General features: G+C 38.3%; 4 protein-coding genes across 8 annotated transcripts in view; 3 read left to right on the top strand and 1 right to left on the bottom strand.

The window, feature by feature from the left end:
- The window catches only part of LOC123011588, an 11,601-nt gene extending 6,327 nt beyond the window's left edge, over positions 1 to 5,274 (top strand). For 2 of the 3 annotated variants that reach the window (XM_044409098.1, XM_044409099.1), the window contains exons 2-11: positions 227 to 353; positions 403 to 753; positions 801 to 1,082; positions 1,131 to 1,406; positions 1,452 to 1,766; positions 1,819 to 3,129; positions 3,203 to 3,521; positions 3,569 to 3,805; positions 3,855 to 4,248; positions 4,300 to 5,274. In XM_044409098.1, coding sequence (XP_044265033.1) covers positions 278 to 353; positions 403 to 753; positions 801 to 1,082; positions 1,131 to 1,406; positions 1,452 to 1,766; positions 1,819 to 3,129; positions 3,203 to 3,521; positions 3,569 to 3,805; positions 3,855 to 4,248; positions 4,300 to 4,800 — 4,062 coding nt within the window. In that variant the 5' untranslated portion in view covers positions 227 to 277 and the 3' untranslated portion in view covers positions 4,801 to 5,274. The remainder of the gene's footprint in view (positions 1 to 226; positions 354 to 402; positions 754 to 800; positions 1,083 to 1,130; positions 1,407 to 1,451; positions 1,767 to 1,818; positions 3,130 to 3,202; positions 3,522 to 3,568; positions 3,806 to 3,854; positions 4,249 to 4,299) is intronic. The other variant, XM_044409101.1, reaches the window with a different exon arrangement.
- The window catches only part of LOC123011590 (farnesyl pyrophosphate synthase), a 25,878-nt gene extending 17,137 nt beyond the window's left edge, over positions 1 to 8,741 (bottom strand). The window contains exon 1 of one of the 2 annotated variants that reach the window (XM_044409105.1): positions 8,652 to 8,741. The gene's annotated coding sequence lies outside the window, so the exon portion shown is untranslated. Of the gene's footprint in view, positions 1 to 7,968; positions 8,056 to 8,651 lie in introns of those variants that run through there. The other variant, XM_044409106.1, reaches the window with a different exon arrangement.
- Positions 5,531 to 6,712, top strand: LOC123011592. Its single transcript, XM_044409108.1, has 2 exons — positions 5,531 to 5,721; positions 5,768 to 6,712. Exons 1-2 carry the CDS (start codon positions 5,593 to 5,595, stop codon positions 6,641 to 6,643), a joined length of 1,005 nt encoding a protein of 334 aa, XP_044265043.1. The 5' UTR covers positions 5,531 to 5,592; the 3' UTR covers positions 6,644 to 6,712.
- Positions 7,726 to 12,069, top strand: LOC123011589 (CWF19-like protein 1). Of its 2 annotated transcripts, none has more exons than XM_044409103.1 (7): positions 7,726 to 7,800; positions 8,777 to 8,937; positions 8,986 to 9,299; positions 9,348 to 9,669; positions 10,931 to 11,140; positions 11,189 to 11,427; positions 11,474 to 12,069. In XM_044409103.1, exons 3-7 carry the CDS (start codon positions 9,105 to 9,107, stop codon positions 11,774 to 11,776), a joined length of 1,269 nt encoding a protein of 422 aa, XP_044265038.1. In that variant the 5' UTR covers positions 7,726 to 7,800; positions 8,777 to 8,937; positions 8,986 to 9,104; the 3' UTR covers positions 11,777 to 12,069. The 2 variants fall into 2 exon arrangements, with proteins under 2 accessions (XP_044265038.1, XP_044265037.1); XM_044409102.1 differs by lacking the exon at positions 7,726 to 7,800 and adding an exon at positions 7,858 to 8,637.

Below are 12,069 nucleotides of genomic sequence, written 5' to 3'. Positions count from 1 at the left end.
GCACCAGCACGCYAAACTTTAAATGGCACCATAGACTAGGCAATCCCGAAATCTTCCGACCAAAATCATCTTCCCACCGTACTGACCCGATTTGGGACGTGGGAATCCGGAAGAACGGAACCGATGCATCCAATTTCTCTTTGTCCGAATTTATTGTTTTTATTGTCCTATTGTGATCCCCACCAAAAATGATCAATACATCGATCAATGGTCAATTTGTTCACAGAAAGAAAAGTATGTCCAGATAGTCAACACCGAATTGCCATAGAAGATCAAAATGAAAAGTTATCCGTACGTTCCCAGCATGGTGCACGCGATTACAGTTCTCACGGTTTTGAAAATGATGACGAAAGGTGTGTCCCATCATCGTTTTTTTTTCTCACTCACTTGGTACCTTTCCAGCCCAAACATCTTGCGGCTCTGGATCTATGAATGGAAGAGTAATGTATGAAAGACTCCCCAATATACAACTCCAAGGATTCGACGACGATGTAGTTAGAGATACGGCACCTCCATTTAAGGTTTTGGAAAAATGTGAACAACTTTGTCTGACTGATAGAGCCTCAAATAACATCGTCCGGACTTGTACTTCGTTTGATTTCCAACCAGGAAGTAGAATAGCGACGTATAATGGGGGACCAGAATACGAAGAATCTACATGTTATCTCACAGCGGAGCAAGCAAGACCTGAAGGAATTGGAAGTTTGATGTTGGTCCCCAATAGTGTCCACTTTACGGAAGTTTGTCTAACTTGTACGTTTTCAAAAATTTCACTTCAAACACTAAAAATATGTTTATAGCCAATAGAATCGATAGAGATTGCCCCAACAGACTCTACATCTTCGAAAGACACCCTCGCAAAAAACTAAAACTCCCCGATGCAGACCTTAAAGAAGTAATGGCGACTAATCGGAGTGAATGCGAAGACAAATGTTTGAATGAGTTTAGTTTTGTTTGCCGTTCTGCTACTTTTGATCCGGCTATGCGGACGTGCACTTTGAGTCGATTCACTCGACGAACCCATCCCGAATTGTTAAAAGACGACCCCAATTCAGACTATTTAGAAAACACTTGTCTCAATGGTAATTCTTTWATTTAATCAAATACAAGAAATACGATCAAAATTTCAGCCGATCGAAGATGTGACGGTTTGGCCGTCTTCATCAAAGAAGAAAATAAACGACTAGGTGGCCCCTTTGAAGTCGATCTCTTCACAAACCTAACTTTAGAAGAATGCCAGTCGATGTGTGTCCACGCCGAGAAATATTTCTGTCGCTCTATCGAATACGACGAAATGACAAAAGTGTGTACTCTATCAGAAGAAGACTCAATTTCGCAGAAAGAAGAAATCGGACTTGCTAGCAGCCCCACACACAACTTCTACGATTTTGCCTGTTTGGACAGTCGTGAGTGTCTCCAACTTCGTTTTCTTTGACTCCAACTGAAATTAGACACTTTACCAATTTCAGCTCGCGGTTCCGAATATCCCGACAACCATGCCACTTCTCACCTCTTCAGTGGCAAAAAACCCGATACTGCTTTCCAAAGATATAGAAATAGTCGACTTGGCGGCGAACACCATTCGGAAATTTCCGGACGTTCTTTAAGCGAATGCTTGGATGAATGTTTACGACAACCGAGCTTCCAATGCAAATCGGCGGAATACAGTGAGAGACATCGAATTTGTCGCTTGACGAAATTCAGTCAAAAAGACGGAATGAGAATTATATACGACGCCGACTATGACTATTACGAAAATTTGATGCGTAAGTAAATAATTTCTCTCTCTACATGCGAAAATTCTCTAATGTTTGATAGTTGGAGGAGACGAGAGTCAAAGACCTGGTGAAGGATATCCTGGAGGAGGAGGAGGAGGTGGTGGTGATCGGTATCGGCCGGGAGGAGGTCGGTATCCACCGGTAGGTGGCGGCCGATATCCCCCAAGTCGGTATCCTCCAAGTAGTGGAGGAYGTGATTGGTATGATCGTCCAGGACGACCACCATATGATCGGTATCCGGATGATCGCCGACCACCGGGAGGCGATTTGTATCCTTCGGGAGATGACAGGTATCCTCCTCCACGACCAGTGGACAGTTACCCTGATTCAGGGACGCGGTACCCGATCGGACCTCCAGGTYGTGATAGATATCCCGGGAGATACCCTCCCGGAGATCGTGATAGGTATCCCTATTATCCTCCATCGTCGAGTGGAGGTTACCCTAGTAAATACCCGAGCCGATACCCAGAAAAATATGGAGATAGATACGGTGACAGATATCCCGACAAATATGGTGATAGATATCCTGACAAATATGGTGACAGATATCCTGACAAATATGGAGATAGATACCCTGATAAATATGGAGATAGATACCCTGATAAATATGGAGACAGATATGGTGATCGGTATGGTGGCCTCAATGGTAGATACGGCGAGTCAGACTATTATTACGGAGGCTCCAAGTATGGAGGAGGGGGCCGTTATGGAGGAGACAGATATTGGAGTGGTCCCAAATACGGTGGCAAATACGACGATCGTTACGGTAACCGATATGGGGGCCACAGCTACTACGGAGACGAACGTGATGGAGGRAATAGATGGTTCTTCCGGCCAGATCGCAGACCTGGTCGCCCCGTTGATGGCGGAAGACCTGTATACGAACCAAGACCCCCCTATGAACCAAGACCKCCCTATGAGCCTCGCCCACCGTACGACGAAAAACCTAATCGACGTCCAATTTCACCAGGTCCAGATGGACCAATCTATGACACCTTTGGTGGAATTGGTCCAAATAGACCTTATAGTTCGCGATGTGACGAAGGTGACAGTTTCAAACAAGTAGGAAGTCGGCAAAGACTTCGACGTGAATTTGTCAGAAAATTCATGAATGTTCCATCATTGAGTCAATGTCAACGAGAATGTTCAGAAATGAGAGATTTCATATGCCGATCGTTCAACTACAGGGATGCTATAGGCCGTGAAAATGATCGCGACAATTGCGAACTCAGCGATCGCGATTCCAGAGATTTAGAAGCAAACAATCGGAGATTCTTCGACAACACGGGAAACTACGACTTTTACGAACGTTCGATTAGTCGACAGGGCGTAGACGGCGATTGTCTCGACGGTAAATAACTTAAATTGTAATCGACAATTAATAAACTATTTATAATTCGCACCATTTTTTATTTCTCGTCTAGTAAGTCAAGTGTGTAACGAAGACGGAATGGAATTTACCCTCCGAACACCTGAAGGTTTCTACGGAAGGATATACACCTACGGTTTTTACGATCGATGTTTCTTCCGCGGAAACGGCGGTACTGTCAACGTTTTACGAATCAGTGGTGCCCAAGGCTATCCAGAATGTGGTACTCAAAGGTACGGCGATACCATGACCAATATCGTGGTGGTGCAATTCAGCGATTTCGTCCAAACTGGACGTGACAAACGATTCAATTTGACTTGTTTGTTCCGAGGACCGGGTGAAGCCGTAGTTTCGTCTGGATTTATTGGAGCGGGGTAAAAATTGACGTTACAAAAAACCAAAACTAAAATAAAAATTCCAGATCTGGAAGTCCAATACCGATCGAATATCTCCCAGCGGAAAACACCCTCAGCTCCAAAGTGCGTTTAATGATTTTGTATCAAGGAAGACCAACAACTACCATTGCTGTTGGAGATCCGCTCACCTTCAGGTTGGAAGCCCAAGACGGTTACAATTACATCACAGATATTTTTGCAACAAATGTGGTAGCGAGGGATCCTTATTCTGGAAGATCAGTCCAACTGATTGATCGATTTGGGTACAAATCTATTCTTGGTAACCTTCAACTTCTGCATTTTTGTTTTTAGATGTCCAGTCGACAGTTTTGTTTTCCCTGAACTGGACCGTGGTCGAAGCGGTGACAGTCTTGAAGCCCGATTTAACGCCTTCAAAATCCCCGAATCAAATTTCCTCGTTTTTGAAGCCACAGTACGCACTTGTAGAGAAGGTTGTCAACCGGCTTACTGTCAAACTGGAACTGGAAGATCCGAACCGTCGTTTGGAAGAAAACGAAGATCAATTAACGAAACTCTACTTCTAGAAAGCAACAACACCATTTCGGCCGAAGATATTGAAACTAACACAACCGTCACCAATGACACAACTGTGTCGTTCCTTGAAACTACTAAAATTGACACCATTGACGATACTTCCGAAGAGAAAGAATCCGAAAGTCCGGAGTTTGTTCGCGAGATGATTGAAGTAAACTGAAATAACCAGTTACTAACTTGATGATATTTGTTTWTTTTTCAGGTTTTTGATTCCCGTGAAGAGTTGCAACAAGAGGCTCGACGTGCAGACCCGGCCCCGGAGACCGTCTGCTTGACCTCTGGAGAGTACCATGGATTAGTCAGCGCAGTTTTCGCCCTAATTGCCATCCTTTTGACCATATCCCTAGTTTCTGGTCTCGCTTATCGAAAATATTGGATCGTTATGAAGAAAAACATACTCGCAGATCGGGCCTCTTCCAACATTTCCTCTTCGTATCCCAACACCAGAAGTAGCGGTCTTTCTAGCGGAATCTCGATTTTTGGAACAGGTCTTCAGAAGCAATTCATCGGTTTCGGTCGCTCTCGGAATTTCCCAAGTCTGCCTAAAGACGACATCGAGTGTCCCGGTCCTGCACCTGGGGGCCCCTTCGAGGACCCCAGCGAACCAATCTACACCGACCCTTCACTTTTCGAACGATCGAGGAGTCTCAGGAGTATCGCGGTGTCGCAAAAACGACGGAAATCTCCCGGCCAGCAAATTTAATAGGTTTTAATGCTAGAGAATGTGTTCGCGGTCCCCACGTTCCGTTAGGTTAAGGAAATTTTGTATTTATTGAGAGAAAAAAAGCACGAGTGGGTACTGCGAACACCGATTGATTTCTAATTTAAATGTAGGTTTAATTATTTTAAGCCCAAATAACTGTTTAATGTGCATTATTTTAAAAATACTCGTGTTGCAATAAATTCACTGCCGACAACCAGCTCCAAATGCCGCTCATGTCAAACTATTGTGATCGCAGCGTGAGTGTAGTTTCACTACACAAATTTGCGCGATTTTTTTTTGTACCTTTTTATCTACCTGCCTATGGCCGATGCCATATCAAGGCCGACTTTACTGTTTCTCAAGCACGTACGCACTTTTCTCTAGTTAAGTTCGTCGAATTTAACACTCGCTACAAGCACTTTCTATTGTTAAGTAACAAACTAGGTTTAAAATTAATAAATTAGGCTCTTTATATCGATCGTTTTTTATTCAAAAAAATGAAAATTTTTATTTCAATTACATTACTTTTTTATGTGTAAATAGATATGCAATAAAATAATAATAAATGAAAAAATACTTTAAAAAACATCACCCAAAATACAGGAAGTCCAGTCTATCAGCATCGTCAAAATAGCACACTTTTTGTAACAATTTCCACTAATTCAAAAACGTGCGATAAGAACAATGTGTTAAATTACGTTTCCTGACCGAAAACGCCTTTTCAGTAATACTTAAACTAATAGTATAGTAAGAGTGTGGTGATTTAATAAGTTGTTGAATTTTTTATACACGATGAACGTAAAAATTAAATTTGGATTGCTTTTAATATTCTTTTCACAAGCTAGTTGTAAGAAAATCGCAGTAAATAATAAAAGCACATCGAGCAGTACCGAGGGTAGTAAATATGAAGAAACAACAGAGGTAAAAATTCTTGAACCAAATAAGAAAATTCAAAAACGTTTTACAGATGCTTTCGACAACAACAACAATTAATGAAATTGAAACTACTGAATTCAGTGATTTTGATACCACAAAAACTGAGACTAAAGAATCAATTACTACTGAATCATCTACAGGAAAAAATGAAAATTCAACTAGCACTGAAAATTCGTCGAAATCGCCAGAAGTCACTTCTTTTCTAAACACTATGAACAAAGCAATGCAAAAAATAGAAAAAACAAACTTTACACAAATCTACAACAAAAAAGGCCCCTCGAGCGAATCAAAAAATCGAAAAAAACGCGACGTTGACCCTTGCAAGCCCAAAGGCCCTTCGTGTTCCAAAGAAGGCACATTCCGCTTCAAACAAAACTGCAAAAAATACTACGTTTGCTATTTCGACAGCCAATGCAAAAAACTCCTCCCGAAAATCTACACTTGTCCCAAATGTCTCAAATTCAATGCCCAAAAAAACATATGCGACCTTGCTGAAAACGTACCAGAATGTTCAAACTCAAACAGTGGACCCAAAAAGTATTGCACAAACCCAGGCCGGTTTTTCGTCCCGGATAATTGCCAAAAATACTACGAATGTACCGTCAATGGCAGTTTAATCGATTTGACCATCAAAATGTGTCCCCCAGAGACGGTTTTTAGTCGCAAAGAGCTGAAATGCCTCAAAGGACAAAAATGCAAAGAATCTGGACCAAATTGTGCGACGGATGATAGCTACGCAGTGGATATGTTTGATTGTAGCAAGTTTTATTATTGCGTTACGAAAAATTTCTCAGTTCCGCTTTACTGCCCTTCGAGTTATGTTTTCAACAACAAGGTCTGCGAAAAGTGGGAGTCGATTAAACTAAAGTGGGACAATCCGAAAGCACAAAAAAGCAAGAATAATTAATTAATAATTTTAGTTTATTGTAATCTCAAAGGTTTCATAATTAATAAATAAAAAGTACATTATTTTCAATGTTGTTATAGCTTCAGAAGATTCACAAATTTTTGTTTTTTTTATTTTGTAAATTGCGGCAAAACTGTTTCGGACGTCGAGAAAACTGCAAAATTCTTGATCGTTTAGAAGTTGTAGTTGAATTAATATTTTGGATATTTTTGACTTTACCAGCAATTTCCTCGATAACTACAGGGTGCGCCAGAACTCGCGCAAAATGCCAAAAATGCCAGGTAAGATACCAAGAACATGGAAAAAATATTTAAAAAATTTTATCTATAAAAATTTTGAAGTTATGACGGTTTAAAGTTTGCACTCTATTTATTTCTGTTAGAAAATAATTTTTTTTTAAGTTTTTTTGCTATAGGCTATTAAGAGAGGAAACAAGGAAGCTGTATCCTAAATTGTAACTCTTTTCAATGTTAGTTGTGGCTTTTATTGGTAAAATTTTTGTCCCTTTAGTAAATAATTGTAAAAAAAACATATACAAGATCATCAGTATATTAAATAGATATAAAAAAAATMTCAAATGTCAAAAAATAAATGTCAAAATTTTTTGACAGATAGAACTTTTTTTTTCATGTTCCTGGTATCTTACCTTACTTGAAAATTTTCTCTGGGGCGTGAGTTCTGGCGCACCATGTATTTAACTTAGGGCAATTATCTTTTTTTATATGATAAAAAAATTGAATTTGCTTTCTAACGCTACCAAACAAAAAAAACTAGTGTCAATAATTCCGAAGTTATTAGCAATAAACCACTCCAGGTCCTACCGAAAATTGCTAAAAATTTCAACAAAAATCGAAAAAATTAAAAACTTTAAAATTGAACCATTTGCACTCTTGGGGGTTCAAGAGAATTACAAAAAAGTACAAAAACGTTCCAAAAGTGCAAGAAATAAATTCAAAAGCGCAAAGCAAGAACAATTAATTCTAGTTTACAATAATCTCAAAGTTTTGCTAAACAGAAAACATATCCTAGGCATTTTCCTGTATTGGAGGTTTGAGTCTCCGCTTCCAATTCCAAAATATAACCAAATTGTTCTAATACAGATTTAAGGGGGTTATGTGGATAAGTTTGGGTTTAGTTTTGAATATTTTGTTAAAATAGTAGGTAAATGTAATATTACTCGCGAATTTATCGTTTTATTTTGATTTCAAAATATGACATTTGGAAAATTCGGTCGTGATTTTTTGCCCAAATTTCATTTTTAAACATACCTAAATCGTCAAAAAACGTTACAATGGTCTCCCAACAAAAAATATGAGTGTAATTACCTTAAAACAGGACTAAATTCTTCTAAAACTTGTACTAGAAAATCTTCCACTTGTTTAGCTAGGACCCAAACTACTCAGTTATTTTCCAAAGTGTGCTTGATTGAAATTTCCAGATTGTTTTGTGGGGACGTCGAGAGACAGTTTGAGACAGTTTTTACGAAAGTTGAGGAAATTTGTGAAAAATAAGGAAAATTTGATTGTCTTTTTTGCGTTGGAATTATTTTTTTCGGTGTAAGTGACGAGTTTGAGCCTTATTATTTTTGCTAAATTTCAACTATAATTGTTGTTTTTGTACCAATTGCGACGTATATTTTGGGGCCTAATAGCCCAGATCAATTCAAATTGTGTTTTGCTTTTTCAAAATTCAAATATGGCGCTACAAGACTAGTTCTGCCGATGTGGGTTTGCATCTCGGCTTGAAACCAAAACATAACCTTTTTCATAACTACGCGACTTTTTTATGTTAATGTAAATAAAATCGGGTTTTGTTTTAAAAACTGTATAAAGTTGTGGTTTAGTACGATATTAGGGGCGAATTCGCCGTTTTGCATTACTGCAATTTGAAAGTGTGACATTTGGGGAGATCCGGGTGTGAGATTTTGCCCCAATTTCGGGTTGAAAATACCCCAAAATCGTCAAAAACGTRACAATGGCCAACAAGGAAAAAATGTAAGTGTGGTTACCTTGAAATCGGGTGAAATTCCTRTAAAACTGGCACAAATCTTCCACTTGTTTAGCTGGGACGCCAACCACTTTCTGTTGTTTTCCAAAGTGTGCTAGATTTAAATTAGAGAGTGTTAATTTCCAGATTGTTTTGTGGGGACGTCGAGGGACAATTTGAGGCGCTTTTRTCTCGAATTGCGAAAATTAATGAAAAACAAGGAAAATTTGAGAGTCTTTTTTGCGTGGGTAATTTTTTCGGGATCAACAATAAGGAGTTTGAGCCTTACCTAAGGGGGGAGAAAAAGGGTAAGTTTTGGTTTATCTTTGCACAATTTTTGACTTTTGTTGTTTTAGTACCAATTGCTACGTACATTTTGGGGCCCAATAGCCCCGACCAGGCCAAATTCTACCCAAAAGATGACGCATTTGAATTGTGTGAGAACGTGTTTTATCTGCGCTCAAAGGGGCTATACATGGACATCAAGGGGTTCAGAATCGCCTACATTAGTGGGCTTGCGGGTACACAATCCAGCAGTTACGAATACACAAGCGAAGATATCGCAGAATTGTACAGTATGTGCGTCAGGGGAAACCCCTGTTTCAGGGGAGTGGATATCCTTTTGACGTCACAATGGCCCACTGACATCACCAAAAATGACCTCAAACAAGTACCCCCACGTAAATTAACCCCATTCTGTACTAAACAATTGTTTCAGGTGTCTTTAACTGTAAATAAAACAACAGACTTTGTGAGTTGGTTGGTAATGAAATTGAAGCCCCGATATCACGTTTGTGGGCTCGAAGGTGTCTACTACGAACGTTCGCCCTTTAGGGCCCCCAATTTGGGCGACCACGATACCACTTTAAATCTAGTTACGCGATTTGTGGGGCTCGCAAGGGTAAAGAATCCTAACAAAGAAAAGTGGGTGTATGCACTAAGTTTGACGCCTTTGAATAAAATGAAAATTAAGGATTTATTGCAAAAAACAACAGATGAGACTGAGTGTCCGTTCGATTTTGCGGAACTAGAGCGAAAAAGTGGGTATTTCAACGTTACAAATTTTTGTTCTCAAGTTGGCATCAAATTTAAAATCTTACTTTGGCAACACTGACTCAAATTCTAAGTCTAACAGTGATTTTTTGTAAACGAAAAAGGTTTTTTCAACTAGAAACTTAATTATTTCGCCAAATTTTCTCAAAAAAAATCAAATTAATTGAAATTAGTTTTTGTTACGAGATTTTGTTAAAACAAACAAAAATCAACAAATTAAATCTAAAATTATATTATTTTGCAGAATTTTGTAAAAAACAAGCCAAAAAAACACAGAATTAGGTCGAAAATTATGTCATTTTTGCTTTTTTCAAGAGTTTAATCGGAATTTTAAGTTGAAAACTTGAGATTTTGTTTTACCAAGTCACTAAATTGTCCTTTTTTTACGGATATTTATTTAGTTTACGGAAAATAAATCTAAACTTTCGACACTATTGGAAAGATTTAATTTAAATCGTAATCTTTCAATCTGGTGAATTTTATTTTTGTGAGATGGCAACACCAGTTATTTATTTTTGCGGAGCGGCCACTGGGATAGTTGAAACAAATTTGATATCTAAACTAGAATAATTCAGTGTCTCAAGTTGGCATCAAATTTAAAATCTTACTTTGGCAACACTGGCTCAAACTCAAACTTGGCTAACATGGCCGTCTAACAGTTTTTTTTTTGGAAACGAAAAATGTTTTTTCTAGAAACTTAATTATTTCGCCAAATTTTGTCAAAAAAAAATCAAATCAATTGAAATACTTTTTTTACGAGATTTTGTTAAAACTAACAAAAAATCAACAAATTAAATCTAAAATTATATTATTTTTGCGTTTCTTGAGCGTTTAAACACGTTTTTAAGCTAGAAACGCAATTATTTTGCAGAATTTTGTAAAAAAACAAGCCAAAAAACAGAATTAGGCCAAAAATTATGTCATTTTCGCTTTTTTCAAGAGTTTAATCAGAATTTGAAATTGAAAACTTGAGATTTTGCCTTACCAAGTCACTAAATTGTCTTTTATTTACGAATATTTATTTAGTTTACGGAAAATAAACGTAAAATTCGACACTATTAGGGTAATTTTGGCAACTTTTTGACTCGGATCTGGTGAATTTTATTTTTGTGAGATGGCAACACTAGTTATTCATTTTTGAGGAGCGGCCACTGGGATAGTTGAAACAAATTTAATATCTAGACTAGAATAATTCAGTGTCGCCAACAGATTTTTTTGTCACTTGTATAATAWGTAATTTTTTTCTAGTTTTTAATAATAAAAGAAAATCAGTTACGCCATGCCAGTATTTCTACGACACGAGTGCGACTGTCGAAACWATTGAGAGTGGGCCGAGAACAAAAAAACAAAAAATTGTYTTCGACCAAAGTAAATGTTGGTTTTGTCTTGCGAGCAAGTCTGTTGAAAAACATTTGATAATAACTGTTGCCAACTCAACTTATTTGGCTTTGGCTAAAGGTAAAATTGTGCAGTGTGCCACCTGYTGTTGTTATTTGTAAGTTTCAGGAGGTATCGTTGATGAGCACTTTTTAATTTGCCCCATTCAGCACTACCAGAATAGTCTCGGGCAGCCCCCGGAAGTGACYCAAGAAATCGACAAGTTTAAGGAAGCCTTGCGGAAGTTTTACGACCGCAATGGCAAAGTTGCGGTGTTTTTTGAYCGGAATTACAAGACTTCGCATATGCAATTGCAGGTTGTGCCTGTGTCCAAGGAGGCAGCAAAGGAGTTGAAGGAGATTTTTATTGTGTGTATAAATTACGTTTGGGTTTGTTTTTARTAAWTTTTATTAGGGCGAAGCTGGCGCTCATGGTTTTACCTTGGAAGTGTTGGATTCTAACACTCGGCTGGATCAAGTCCTCCAAGCCAATGTCCCCTACTTCACTGTGGAGCTCCCAGATGGGGCTGTCTTGTACACGAAAATCAAGGGTAACTTCCCTATTAATTTCGCAAGAGAGGTTCTAGTGACCGGCCCGATTCTCAACTGTCCCCTAAAGTCCGATTGGCGAACCTGCATTTTGCAGAAGGAAGAGGAAGAAATTCTCGTTCAGAGACTGCGCACAGATTTTGAACCGTTCGATTTCACGAATGATTAGTCTTGTTTCAACACAACATTTTATTATTATTTGTTACATTTGACATTACAATAAAAAGGTGACAAGTGTCTGAATAAAACGTGAGAGGGCTATGACAGTTTCATGGACGTATGTCGGGAATAATAACGTCAACATGTYTCAGTTATCTGTCAAATTTTTTTCGTTAAATATTAATTAAAACTCATTTTTGTGTAAATTAAATTTTGTCGGTAGTTGAGATGTACTTCCTACTGTACAGTCGAACAAAATGAAAATGACGCCTCAATAAACCAATAAAATTATCGGATTGCAAA

This window comes from Tribolium madens, unplaced genomic scaffold (genome assembly GCF_015345945.1).
Source record: "Tribolium madens isolate multiple individuals breed KSU strain unplaced genomic scaffold, Tmad_KSU_1.1 Scaffold_91;HRSCAF=231;Tcas5.2_LG7, whole genome shotgun sequence".
NCBI classification, from domain to species: domain Eukaryota; kingdom Metazoa; phylum Arthropoda; class Insecta; order Coleoptera; family Tenebrionidae; genus Tribolium; species Tribolium madens.
Note: the sequence above shows the minus strand (reverse complement) of the source record. Positions and strands in the feature narration are given on the sequence as shown.

What these genes read in the sequence shown, in the direction of transcription:
- LOC123011592 (XM_044409108.1), top strand. Translation starts at nt 5,593, where the DNA reads ATGAACGTAAAAATTAAATTTGGATTGCTTTTAATATTCTTTTCACAA. An exon ending in AATATGAAGAAACAACAGAG is followed by an intron (nt 5,722 to 5,767) that starts GTAAAAATTCTT and finishes AACGTTTTACAG; the next exon opens with ATGCTTTCGACAACAACAAC.